Source organism: Micropterus salmoides, unplaced genomic scaffold (genome assembly GCF_014851395.1).
Source record: "Micropterus salmoides isolate LMB-PRFRI ecotype aquatic unplaced genomic scaffold, ASM1485139v1 Ms_hic_scaffold_14, whole genome shotgun sequence".
In the NCBI taxonomy this organism is placed as follows: Eukaryota; Metazoa; Chordata; class Actinopteri; order Centrarchiformes; family Centrarchidae; genus Micropterus; species Micropterus salmoides.
This window is the reverse complement of record NW_024040485.1, coordinates 4,230,679-4,245,390: the sequence shown is the minus strand read 5'-3', so window position 1 is coordinate 4,245,390 and position 14,712 is coordinate 4,230,679. Positions and strand designations below refer to the sequence as shown.

General features: G+C 38.1%; 1 protein-coding gene across 1 annotated transcript in view; it reads left to right on the top strand.

Annotated features, from left to right (window-relative positions):
• vipr2 (vasoactive intestinal peptide receptor 2) overlaps positions 1-2,856 on the top strand; it is a 72,481-nt gene extending 69,625 nt beyond the window's left edge. Inside the window, exon 13 of the mRNA XM_038717282.1 lies at positions 935-2,856. Coding sequence (XP_038573210.1) covers positions 935-1,108 — 174 coding nt within the window. The 3' untranslated portion in view covers positions 1,109-2,856. The remainder of the gene's footprint in view (positions 1-934) is intronic.
• Positions 2,857-14,712: the final 11,856 nt, after the last annotated feature.

Sequence of the window (14,712 nt, the reverse complement as noted above, 5' to 3'; positions counted from 1 at the left end):
AGTCCCCTTTCATACTGCTTCTTTAGTTTATTTTTCCAAAGTGCTTATAAGTTTTTATAAGTGGAGAATGTTCTGTAGGCTACTTCACGAGCCAGATGTTTCTTGATGTACTTTAAACCATTACTCATTACTAATAACTTTTTTAAAGCTGAGTCGCCGACATTCCCAGCGTTGTGTTGGACAGATTTGTGCTGCAGTGTTCATGAGAGAGAGAGAGAGAGAGAGACGAGCTAGAGTATGTGCTGTGCGAATGCGCTGATTTGCAATCAAATAAGATTTCAAATAGGCCTAGTAAAATAAAATAAAAACTAAAATCAGTATGTGGCGGTCAGAGTTGATATTATGGCGAGCCGCCACAAATAAATGAATGTATAGGAAACACTGCCTTTCCTCTGTTGCTGCAGTGGTCTGAGTAACTGGAACCAGGGCGCTCTGTGGGCGTGACTGGTCGGCCGGCTGCCACCGCTAACCCTGCTCAAAAGTGTTGATAAAATAGCGTACAAAACTTGTAAATAAATAAAAAACTTCTGCTGTTCGCCTTTTTTCTCTGCTTCTCTTTCTGCTTATCGCATGATTGCTTCTTCTTCATGAGTAGTCTTACAGTCAAGCAGTCATGGCAGACAGTGGAAGCGGTACTGCCCCCAGCACTTCCTGTAATGCATTGCAGTTAGAAATAAACAACCAGAAATGTTCTTAATAAGAAGATTTCTATCTCTCCCTTAAACAGCCTCTCTGTAACGATGCGTCCACAATGAAATTTCACGTCGTCAATTACTTCGACTAATTGTTATAACGTTATATAACAAATAACATTTGCAGGTAAACGAGTGGTTCAGTGCTTTGAAAAGCTTAGTGAAAGTTTGATTCACTTTGTAACATTTAAATCATTTAAACTTTAGGTAATTAGTATTTGTTTATTTATCCAATTTTGCAGGTTCAAGGTGAGCTAAAGAGAAAGTGGCGGAGTATGTATCTGAACTGCCGTCTGAGCAGAAATCACCCCTTCAACAGCAACTTTGCCTCCAGAAACGGTTCAGAGCACATGGTGCAGTTTCATCGCAACTCGAGAACCCAGTCCATCCTGCAGTCGGAGACCACAGTGCTGTGAGGACCTGAGGGGATCTTTTAATATAAACAAAAAACAAATACAGTCTCCAGGTTGATCTGGGTCGAAAAGTTTTACTAAATGATTTTAACACAAAGTTGAGGTGAAGTACCACATGGGTGGGACCTGCACATCGTTTCAGAGTAGATTTCGGTTTTCGCTTTACAAATCTCTGCAAGCCTTCAAAATGTTCCTCAAATGGACCTAAAATGGTTCTAGTTCATCACATGAGGGTGTGCTTGTGTTTGCTGCCAACAAAGAACCATTTTTATTCACATTATGTCGTGTTATCTGTGTGGGCCAAGAAAGAACATTCACAATCTTCATAGTGAGTCAGTTTTTCCTGGACCCGTAAACATGAGTGAGGTAAGAAATGTACGTACGTGACTTGTGTGTTATGTGCATCTGTTAAATATTTATAAAGAAATATGTGTAAGTGACAGTGGCATTCTTCTCTTGACAGTTAACAGAGCTGTAGACTCTGTAGATTGGAATTGAGTTACAACCGCGATGCAGTCAGAACGCTGCCATGTCAGTCATAATTAGGACTGGGATGACTCGTCGACTTAGTCGGCGTAATCGATTACGTAAATACGTCGACTCGCATTACTTGTGTTGAAGTGTCGCTGCATCTGGTGTTTGTGGGATTCCCCCGCACAAGCTCAAGCTACAAGACCTCGCGTTTGACTGTCTAAAGCTTGGGAGTATTTTAGACAGACACTCAACAACATGCTGCTCCGTGAGCTTCACTGCAGCACAACTGCTGTCAACGAATACGTGAAGCAGCATGAACACGTGAAGCGAAAGTATCCTGAAGCACTGACGGCAGCACCGCAGATCCTGTCTCCACACAAGCACGGCACATTATCAGCATGAGGACACGCAGTCCGTTAAAATGTATTTTCTAAGTATTTCATCGCCTTCATGTTAAAAGTAATTTCTACCCCACTGCTGTCATTGTAACATAACATTACACCATGTGTCAACTAAAGTTCCCCCGTTTCATATTTTGTTTATTTAGCAGCCACGTATGAGCGAGAAAACAGCTGGAAGTAACAAAACAATAGCAGTACAGCCTGTGAATCATTTCAGTTGTTTTCTTTGCCCCTGATGCAGAAATACATTTGATTAATATACTGCATTACTAAATATTGAAATAAATCCATGTCAGAACCATTTAATATTTGAAGTAAAGCAGCCTAATTAATGTCTGTTATTGTTATTATCACAGCACATCAGTGAAGAGGAAATATGATTCATTTTAAGAAATGCTACTATTATCATTATTCTAATGTGCTTCATCAGGATGATTGAATAAAATAGTGATTTATTGATTAGACATGTTTTTGATATTTATTTAGAATAAATTGGTTTGTTAATCTAGTAGTAGGAAACTTTTTTTTCTTTAGAATACACAAAATTAGTCGTCAGATTAATCGACTAATCAAAAAAATAATCGTTAGATTAATCGACTTGAAAAATAATCGTTATGTACAGCCTTAGTCATAATATCGTGACAATTTGTGATTGATGGGAGTGAAAAGTAGTACATACTTTCGTGTTAACATAACTGACCTGGAATTCTTGATTGTCAGGAGCAAAGGAGGAAATATTGTGATGTTGTTGACAACAAAACGTCAGACATTAGCACGGGAGACTGCTGTTTATTTCCTACCGCGAGTCAGTGTTGGTTTCCTTTAACTTCTTGACATTCCAACGGGTTCTAGCGGCAGCTCTCGTTATGTGCACACAACTGCTATGTTAAATTCATATTCATATGATACACATTTGAAAGCTAAAATCCTTGTGATTCGACCATTTCAAGATACGATCAGCGCAGCGGGTACAATCAGCGCCTCTGTCAGACCAACCAGTACAATCAAAATTGACGCGACTCACCTATGAAGCCTCATAGTAATCCAACGATCGATTATATTCCAAAAACAATGGTCTTATTACGTTGTGAAAGGTCCAGACGATCCAATCCAGTAAAAACATGTAGTCCAAAACACGTTATTCCATCAATAAATCCCCAGGGACTGCTGCTGCATCATTTCATATTTGCCGGCAGACATGGCAGGTTTGTCATTATAACATAATAACTCCGATTTGGATGTAAACAACTACGATATCTTGTATTCAAATTAGCCGCTGAACTCTGACCTTTCGACTGACCCCGAATTCGACCCAATAGGAGCCCACATGTCACGTCCACGGCCTACAGTAGCCAAGGAGAGCCCGCTCTAAGGAAGGGCCAGCCCGTTATTTCGTGGGTTGGCTGGGCCAGTTGCAACCAATTGTGCCGATGACTGGCACTTACTTATAAATAATAAGTCCCAACTATAGTTTTCTGCATGCATGTGTTAGCAAACATTTTCAAGCAGAAACGAAAAATATATATTAGTTTTAATGTGTTTAAACTTCTATTAATCAATTCCAGTAGCGCTTAAAGTGATTCGGACTTTTGGGTTAGACATTTCAGTGTTATCTTTCAGAGAAGCCCAAAAAACATGTATTTACTCTAAATGGTTCAAGAACTGCATTCAATTAAATTTGGATATGTCTTGAATAGGCGTTTTGGATGAATTTTACAGGAATGGTTAACCATGACCACCGTTGTTCCCCTACCCTAACCAAGTAGTTTTTGTGCCTAAACCTAACCAAACCTTAACCATAGTGGTGTCGACTCATTAAACAATTGTATTTGTTAAGGCACAGACAAACTAGGTCGTCCTGCCAATAGGGTGTCATATATTTTGTGTGGCCAGACCCACCCATCTGATACTTGAAGCTTGTTAAAATCACTGCTAAGAATGATTCACAAATGCATTTTGACCCAAGTCAGCTTATGATCCCTGGTTGTCTGGGCTACTGGTGAAGACATTGGAAAACAGGATTGTTTTGTACTTATTCAGAACCTAAACTGTTCCGACAAACAGCACAATTTTTAATGTACATTTAATGAAGTGCTGTGCATGCTCCAAATTCTTTATCTGTGCTATGATGTGTTATAGTGAAACAATGCCGGTGCTCACACTGAAGATGTCATTAATTAAAAGGTAAACTTAAGACACTGTGTCCACCAGGAACTTCTGTTGACATTGGTGGCAGTACGACTTGACACTTGATTTGTTGATAAGCTGAATGCAACCACCACAGTTGTCATATCCAAACTATACAGTCTAAGGCTGGGAGACCTATATTATGACCAGCAGGTGGTTATAATGTTATGGCTGATTCAAATATTTCACATATTTGCAGTGTGCAATTTGAGCAGGACTGAGGTTTTGGTATGAAGTAAATTATAAAATAGGTTTATATTTTTGAAGAAAAACTAGTTAATAGTCAGCAATCTGCCTCCAATAAATTTTCATTTGCTCCAGCAGAAACAGAAGCGTCTCTCATGGTCACCAGTTGAAGCAGAAGTACCAGGTGGATACTGCAGCCTGGAATAAAATAATAATAATTCTAATGATGCTTCATAATGCTTAAGAATTGTAATAATGTTGGTTTTATTCATGCAGGAAGTGTTATGCAGCAGTTGCATGATATTCTCAGTGTTTGCCTTTTTTTTCATTGCTGTTGGTAACTGGCTGTCAACGCATCAATTTCTTGTAGAATCTAATGTAAATTTTGTCAAGAGATGACCAGAAAAAAAGGAAAAGCCTGCTTTGTGCAGCGTGCTATGTTTGTCTTTTACATAATGTATTTAATTGTCACCAGAAGACAAAATGTCTGGTGACACTTGACTTAAGGCATACAGAATAAGAGTTTTCATACTTATAATAACTTACTATTTACTATATGTAAAACAGTACTCCCTCCTGTTACGATCTTTGGTGAACAAAAGAAGTATAAATAAGTTCCACATTTTAAATTAATTTTATTTAAAAATTACAAGGATCAATGTTCAACAAAACTTTTTATATTTAATTCCACACTCCAAACAACACTCTAATAAAAAGTTTAATAGGAGTCAGATCCCACTGTGTCTTAAGAGATACAGGATTAACCTCTTATAGTCTGTCCGGGTCAAATTGATCACAATAAGCAGATGATTACTAGAACTTTTGTTTTTCTTTATTCCTCATGCAGATTGCCATCTAATTTACATATGTATATTTATTATATTTCTATAAAGTAATGAAAGTGTACTGTGTATAATTCTAATAAACAATACAGTGATGCAGAAAAGTACTGTATGTAAAATATAGCTTACTGTAGTTCAATTCATAATTAGGCATAAGGAGTTTTGTGCTGTTACATCAGTAAAACAAATACATCAGTATTGAAAAAACACTACCAAGCCACAGCTTGCTGGTGGTTTATTTGGATTTAAAATTTTAAAATGTATTTTTATTTTTTTTTTAAATACAATGCAATTTAAATGTAGAAGAAACAAACTTGCATTGTCCAAAAGAGTAACTTAAGCTAAAAAAAAACAAGCTACAGATTAAAATTATTACAACAAGCTACTGCATTATATTCCATTATATTTATATATTTTCATTTGTCATCTGCCAAATGATTTTTGTTTCCCTTCATATAAACAAAGACATTTCCACCATAAATTGGTGCAGGTCTCCCAAAATCTTCTGGGAGAGGACCCCCAGTTCCCCCACTCATATATTTCAGAATAGAATATTTCTTCTGAAATAATGTTAAAATATCATCTCGTCATGGTCTGTTGACCCAAGTGTATCGTCACACCCCTAATCTGAGCCCGTATGTCTCCACCACTTTCCAACACAAAGTGACTCCCTTGTTGACAGCTTTAGCAGGGCTCTCTTCCAAACTCCTCAAAAATGGGGAAAACACAGGCGTAGTCAAAAAATAGTGACTTGATTTTTATTATGCCGGTCTCCAAGATGCAAACAGTGAAAATATCTTGTATTAAGAAAACAAAAACTGAAACAAATAAACAACTATCAAATTACTCAATAATAAAGTTACAGAAATAGTTCTTTAATAACTCAACTTCTCTCTCTATCTCTACTCACTTTTAAAGCCGGTAGCCCTTCACACTATGCTTAACAATTATTTACAAAATACAATAAACACATTTTACTTACTAGAAAAAAGGATTTACATTTATTACACTCCAATATATTTTCAACAATAATTATACCCCTCTCCACAAACTTTTTCCTTCCCATGAAACAGTTATTTGCAACACATATTATTACAACCAAAAACCATAATTGTACAGTTCACATGACCATGAAAGCGTGCGAGAACATGCTATTTAAAAGACGGAAATGTTCCGCTCCTGTTTTGCCAAATCGGACGGGAAACAACAGAGCGAATGCCACATAGTAAGTGTTTATTGTTTGTTTGTTTAAATGTATGTTTAAAGAAGAGTAGAGCTACCAAGAATGCACCGTTGATCACGCTACTAAAACAGTAAAGGAAAAATGCACAATAGCAAGGTTTATGAACGGCTTAATTAAGGCTGGAAAGGAGCGGGGAGTGAGTGTGTGTGTGCACTGCCCACACTCAGTGACAGAGCCACTCCGTCACAACAGCAATCTGCAAACTTTTGAAATGTTGAACTCGTTCTGCGTAATTGATTATGATTATGACAAGTTAGTACTTAGCATTAACAAATCAGAAACTGACCACCATGTAGAGCAATTTTCTTGCACAATAATTTAATGAATGAAAACAACACAGGGTTAGGGTTGCATTTGATAAATTTAAGCACTGTTAATGCAGTTTATGGTCCTTGAATGTCCTTATTATATAGCTATACCTGAGTATCATCAGCATAACAGTTAGAATTTAATGATGATGTGTCCATGTATGTAGATTGAGATTAACCGAGTGCCTATGATTGAACCATGTGGAACACCACATTTCAAATGAGCTGCAACAGAACCTTCCTTCTACCACAGCAAACGTTCAGAGAATAAGGTTTAAATTAACCTTAAGATTCATTTGGATGTACTGTTGTCATCATGATTGTCAGCAACTGAAGCAAGAAAATCAATATTTTGGCAAACTCGTTGGAGTTTTTCTAGAGAAGAGGCAGTATGATGTACTAAGTAACCTGTCAATTAAGCAAACGCTTTGTGAAAAATAATCCTCTTTACGGCATAATCTTCCAACTTTATATGCGATTTTTCATATAAACTTTTCAGTGGGATGTGAAGGTACAGTAAGTCATAAAAATATTCTGTAAAATTTAGACAAATAAACCAAAAAATAAAATATTATTTAAAGGTTAAAATTTTTTTTAAGAGGTTCTGATATTCAAATATCAAACATTATAGTCAAATACAGCTGTATGCCTTAAGGAAAGTGTTATATAAATATATTACAAACAGGATGTCACCATGTTACTCAGTGCATCATAAGACATCTACAGTATGTGACAACACACACATTGTTGGTTTGTGGAGTGATTTCATATTTAATGTTGACTGACATGATGCTGAGTATCGTGTCTTTATTCAACACATGTATTTGTACAGAGACACCATGAATGTCATGCAAATGATGATTGATAAAGGCTATCTTTGTAAGCATTGCACTTGCATTTTTATACTGTGTTTTGTTGATCATGTAATTTACTGAAGCATTGTAACAAAAAAAGCCCCAAGCAATTTGTAGAGCTTGAAAGCAATTCCATACATTTGGGAAACTTTAATCTACTTATAGTAACATCTTAGGAGTTACATGCCTTCAGACACTTTTCCTTGATGTAGCCTATCCAAGCAAACAGTGGTTACTACAGAGTCAATGTCGTCATGGAAGGTGGGAGAATGGAGGGTAGCGATGTGGGATTCTTATGTTTACAACTTGCAAGTGTTCACATCATTCCACAACTCATGACAGCAAGTGTCAGTCTTAATGTGCTGTTTTCTCCTTGGTGGAAATTCCAGCTGTCTTACAATCTATCTGCTGTTCTGTTTAGTTCCCAAATATACAGTAACTCCTTGTGTCCATTGGATGTGACTGCGTCATGTCTCTGTTGTGGCTCAAATGTCCACTAGAGCCCTTTGAGAAGGTGAGTGTCTTCAACCAGTCTGTCCTTCAGCAGGCACATTCCAAATCAAAAAGAGGTGTTTTGCTGATTTTTTTTGTGTTTTACAAGCATATTGAAAACGTGTGCAGGTCATTTCTGATCAATGCGGTTACAGATTTGTAGCTTTACTCTTTTTATAACATTGAAAAAACACCTGAATATGTGTCAGGTGTGCCTGGAGGAAAACACAACTTGAAAAAAATTAACTCCCGCACACTGTTCACTTTTAATATTAATTACTTTGCAATTTTCCATGAGGTATATAGCAGTTGATCAGACGGAAACAACGTTTCCGAAACATTTTAAGCAGTGGATAGACTTTGACAGCTGCCAATAGACATTAGGGCTAATGTAACCTTACTAACAAATCATTTGGTACTCAGACACTCTATTTCGTCTAAAAACACTATTCTGAAATATATTATTATATATATATTCTGAAATGCTCCTTGTGGCTATGCAGCCTGAAGTTGACGGAACGAAACAAAGTCAGAGAGAGCAGTGGAGAAGAATTATTAAGCACAAAAATGACAAACATCAAGTCAAATGCTGAGACACTTCCAGTGGACATAGGCGCCAGGCTGGGGACCTAACAAAACCGTGGCACAGCTGGAGTCGGTGGACTTTCAGAGTAGACCGTTAAAAAAAGACTGCGACATGTAACACAACAGCTTGAAACGTCACTTCTGTTCCAACATGCCGACTGTGGCTTTTCACACAGACATTGTCACGCCTTTGTTACTACCAACATTCCCGGTTGAGAGGCGGATCAAATCGGACCCCCTTTCCAGCTCTGCGTGAAAGGTAATAATCCCGGAAAATTGTGCAGTGTGAAAGCGCCTATCATTTACAAAGCAAACAAAACACATCAGACATATACTGTATAATGTGAGAGTGCTTTTCTCCCATCTGCCAACTGACATACAAATAAATAGTCTCCACAAACGTGATCGGTCTAATGGCGCATAATTAAAAATGGCAGTATGAAAGATTGAAAGTGTGCAACTGAGTAGTATAAAGACTTAGTGTTATGGTGATCCCCTTTTCCACTGCCTCTGCTGCAGCCTTAATAAGCTAATGTTAAGCTAACAGTTCAAACTGCTCTTAACCTCCATCTTGGCTGTCAGTGAAGGTGTAAAGTTAGGGGGACTTACTCGAGCCCCCCCTGAGTCTGTCACTGCTTTCAGTTCGAGTGAGATGCAAGTTACCAGCCAGTATCCAGTAGACGTTGCGAGAGTTACATGTGTAACTACAGTTCTATGAATACAAGATAGATACTTTATTTATCCCTTGGGGGAAATTTAAATTTGATCAGGCTTAAAACATCAGAAAAGGGTCCAAACAAATAATTTGTGTTTAAGCTAAAATGGCGTGTTAAGTACGTATTTAACAAAGGGCTGCTTTTTGAACTTTTTGTTTGGTTATTGCATTTATTATGATGTATGAAATCTCTAAGCGGAAATGGGGTAGTAGATATTCTCAAGTATGACACATGCTAATGCTGAAATGCCCTAAAGCCAGGCACTGCACCATAACATCTGCAGAGCATGAGGAGTGCTCTGCAAATCCAGCTGCACTGAGGACTGTGTGGGTGGATCTAGGAGGTATAAAAAGACCCATTTGATGACCATTAGTTATTTATCCCTATTGCAGTTAACAATAACACATTAGTAGTATAACGCAATCCGTGCATGGAAGCTGCAGTGTTCAGTGATCTAATGATTCAGTCTGGTTGCTCATGGCAGAAAAGTGGTTCAATTTACGTGTCTGAATTGTCTGAAGTGAACAGAAGAACAGCGTAGTTAGTTAATATGGGCATCATGTCAAAAGAGACAAAGAAAAGAGCTCCCTCCATTTTTCTTCTTCTTCCTCCTCCTCTCTCGTGTCCTTTCTACATATCGACTCTGTCCTCTGGGCTGCTTGGCCTGGACGTAGCGAGCTAGATGTTCAGTCATCTCTGAGAAGACGAGCAGCCTTGATCGGAGCTGACAGAGCGACTTGAGGCAAAGACGCCGCTAATTGGGAAAGAGAAGGCATGCTGGGTGTTGGGTTAGGGCGATGACTGAGCACTTGGCTTCATGTCGCTGGTTGCTGTGAGTGGAAACCACAGTCCTCCAGAGGGGGGAACTGAATCTTTACTGCAGTTTCTTTAGCAGCCAATAGTAAATGTATGTCTGGTGTTCGGACCACAGGGACTTTACGGATGAATTTGTTATGAAACTGAGGCATTGAATGCAGTTTCTCACAATCCTGAAGGAATTGACACCTAAGTATGAACTCTGCCCATGGACCCAGGACCAGTTAAAAAAAAAACTCAGCTCACATTCTAAGCACAAGACAGTTAAGCTTCGGTCAATGTACATGTATTGAATTCCAACCTACTAGCTGTGGATGTTAAGTTATAGATTTAGGTTATAGATATTCATTTAATCATTAATCAGAGTTGTCTTTCTCTTTTCTCCTACCAAATAGGTAGTCAAACATTTTATGACATTAAAAGTGTAATTATTATTAAATGATAGCAATAATAATAGTAATAATTATTAAACAATAATATTATTAATAACAATAATAATAATAATACTGACATCTGGGCAAATTTTTGTACAGCCTAATCAAAAACTACACACACAACAAAGATAACAGACAAAGGTCTACATATACATATAAAATAAAACTGATAATATGTCCTGGCAGCCTACTTCAGTACCTTTTCTACGGTTTGATCCTGATAAAACTGTGCAGACATTTTATGTATGGTCAGAAAAACATTTGTCTAGAAAATCAGCCTACAAAACAACATGAGTCATTACCAGCATGCTATGATTTTATGTCACAGAGATTTATAGGACAGCTTGAAAAGATGAGACTACTGAAGAGTTCAGATGGGATTTCCTTCCACTTCGTCTCTAAATGTGGGGACCTTGTTTATTTCTCCATAAAGTACTGTACTGTGAGGACAAGCCCTTTACTGATGGAAGACTTTGGAATCATTTTTATCCAGCAGCTATAAGGCTGAACTCAGCCAGTAAAATCATTTCCTTTTGCCCTTTCATCAGAAAGAAAGTTTTTTCACTGGTGATTATTTTGACACCATCTGAGCTAATGAGTAGGCTTACAATCATTTTCTTCTCCTCATTTTGCCTGAATGCAAGCAAACAGATGGAAAATGCATTAAAGGCCAAATGCCACACATAGTTAGCAAAGTGCCTACAGCTATTTACAGTACATACGATGAGATAATAAACACTAGGAATGCTTAGGGCTCTTAATATACTATATATAAATGTGTATACTGTTCAGAAAGGCTAGAGTAGGGGTTTTCAAATATCCAAAGTTTTGTATGACCCCCGTGTACAGCCAACACGTTCTCATCTCAGGGCATCAATTACAGACGCTTTAGAGTGACAACGTGTAGTTATTTAACACAAAAAGTGTACTTCACTGTCCGTATGACACGCTGCAGTTTGCTAGTGAATAATTGGATGTGCAGCAACACAAAGGAAGCTATCCCTAGCCACTAGCACACGGGCCGTGATGCTGATGTGCAGCTGTAGGGTTAACCAGTTCACATGCACAGAATTACATTGGTTTAAGCACACACCCTTGTGATGGCTAGCTCGCTACTCACACTATGGTCCTAGACATGCGCTTCCTGTCTACTCCTACACTGACAGACTGATTAACTGACTTCACCAGTTCTAAACACTCCTGTTTATCTCTAAAAAAAACACTATGGTTGTGTGTGTTTTAGGATTATTGTTATGCTGCATTATCTTAAACACACATGTCCTAAAAAGGGCTACGACTCCCACGCTGCCCTACAACTGTCAGCACTGTGAGTCAAAGTTCCTGCATTATATATTTCTCTCAATGACTTTCTTCACTGAACACGTCACATTAATTCTCACATGGCCACGTTTCAAACAGCGTGTTTTTAATGAGCTGATGAGCTGATTTTATTGGTGAGAAACAGATCAGTAAGCATGAAGAGTCTTACACCTTCAGCCATCTTGGTTGGTTGGTTGGTTCAGCAACATCTGCAAACATCTGTTCACCAGCGACACTCATCTCAGGAACATCAAGGTCCCTGATTCGCTACAACTGAGGAATCACATCAGGGGCTCAATTCACCCTCATAGACTGTCTGTAGTTGTTATATACAAATGTGTCTAATTGCAGAAGCTTCAAATAACAATTTTAAGTCATTTGTCTTTCAAGCCCGTCCCACAATGCATTCCACCAACAGCGTTTTCACATTTATTGACTGGATGTCTTCACATCTACAAACTACCATTTACTTTTAATCATTTCAGTTTTAATCATTTTATCTGGATAAAATCCAGATGTGATTGAATACACTTTCGTTACCCACATGTTTGTCTCTGTTTGCAACATAACAGATCTAATTGCAGTAGATTTTTGTTAACCCAGAATAGAGGCAAATAAGTGTTGGCTCTAATCCAGTCCAGAGGGTGATGGTAAAGCTGTTTAGTAATAGCCAAAAAGTCCAGAGGAATATCTTTAGTTACTGCAATAACAACAGTAACTAATAGTAATTTTCCTTCAACTAACACAAAAACATGTCTTGCATTAAAGATCTATGAGCGAGAGTTTTTTCCTCTTAATGGGCTAATTACCAAAATAGATCAATGCTCTCATTGCCCACACAGATCATTCAATGGTTGCACTGATTGGGGATCATATCAATACTACATGTTGAAATCAATGAATGTGCGTATGAACAATGACCAATCACTGATCCCCATTGTTTGTCTGGAGAACTCCTTCTCCTTTGTTTTTTGTTCAAAATTATTTAACGGACAAGGCACCATGGGGGTGCGGTGATCACTCAGAGGAGAAGAAAGAGAGCCAGGATAAGAGCCATGTTGGCCCAGCTTTGATTTAAGGCTGCTACAAAAGGTCCAGTCTGGACAAACTGGGACTCATGTTGGCAAAGCAACGGAAATCAAAGACCACATCTTTACAGAGAACTGCCCCATCATCATCCCGGATTAAGCACTCCTGAGCTGCCCTGAGCTGTAAGGGCAACACTCCGGCAAGAGGAGTGGAGGAGGAGGAGGAGGAGGACTCATCGATGATGCTTGGTGCTCAAACATGGTCAAAATGGACTCTGTTTCCCACATGTCAGACTTTTTAATGTGATTGTCATCTTCTTGCTGCTGTTTACATTCACCCCAGACGCAAATATTGTTTAACTTTATTATATATATTACCATATTTTAATATACACTTAATTATATGTTTAGTTCTGTGTGTGTAGCATGAAGGAACTACAAGCTTTGTTTTGTTATCCAACCTTGTACCTTATATTTTCAGGTTCATAATTTTATTTAGGGGTTGTACAAGAACAAGTTCACATAGTTTCATTTTTGTTATACTGCAGATTGCTGCAGCTCCTCTTTTCACCCTGTGTGTTGACTACTCTGTTTTAGCTGCAGAGAAGCATCTCACCTCTATTTGATCTTTGTTGCACATGCGCAGTCCCTAGGTAAGGACTACTAGCCACTCAGAAGCAGAGAAGGGCGGGTCCTGATAAGCAGGTAACCACATATTCAGTGCAGCTGTACATGTTCCCTAACCAGCTTCGCAACCTAGACTGGAGCAAGAGTTTCAGAGTGGTGAGTTATTAATTTGTAACAAATCTGTCTTTTTATACGTAATGTTTTAACTGTGCACTGTCTCTACACCACAGTAACAACTTTATGTCCACAGATGGATTTCTGTGCAACGTTATCACAGAGATGTATGTGTAACTAAGGGGCAGAAAGCAGCGCTCTGTCTTTGCGGAATATGAATCTGTGCTGCATATCTAGAAGCAGTGCTGGGCAAATTACACAGAAATTGTAATCACTCCTTTAAAAAGTAATAATAATACTTTACTTATTACTGCGTATTAAAACTAACTCATTACTTAACTATTACTTTCAACCACCCCCACTCCATCCTTAAAAGTGACAGAAAACTTGTTCCGCACCTCATTTTGGAAATTAATCCACTTTGCTGGAACAATAAAAACCTGAGGAGTCAACAACCAGCTGAACTGAAAATACTGCAACCTCTCAGACCAGAGGATGCTGTACAGGTAGGATATAGTCTATGGTTATAATTAAAATTAATAAATAACAAAGCAAGTCTCTCCCAACTTTTTTACTAATAGCATATTCATAACAGTAGCAAGGAGGTGTATTTTTTTTACAAAACATAACATTTCTTAATGCGTAACTGTTTTGCACATGCATTTGTAAGAGAAATATTCTGTGCTTTTACAAAACACAAATGTTGCTTAATGCCACTCTCTCCTGCTGAGCTGATGCATCATTGGTAGTAGCGGCCACAGTTTCTTTCTGCAGGCTAACTTTCGTTGCTGTCCTGCTTTAGCAGATGTTTCATTAAATAAGATGTAGAATTGTTCACAGATGAAAGCTTTTTGCTGGTATCACGTTTACAACAGATGACAATATTCTTTGCATCTTAGCCTGTGACACAGAATAGCAGGACTTACAGGTGTGGAAATAACGCCTCTCTCCAACTTTCTCCATTCTTACTTTAGCTTTTT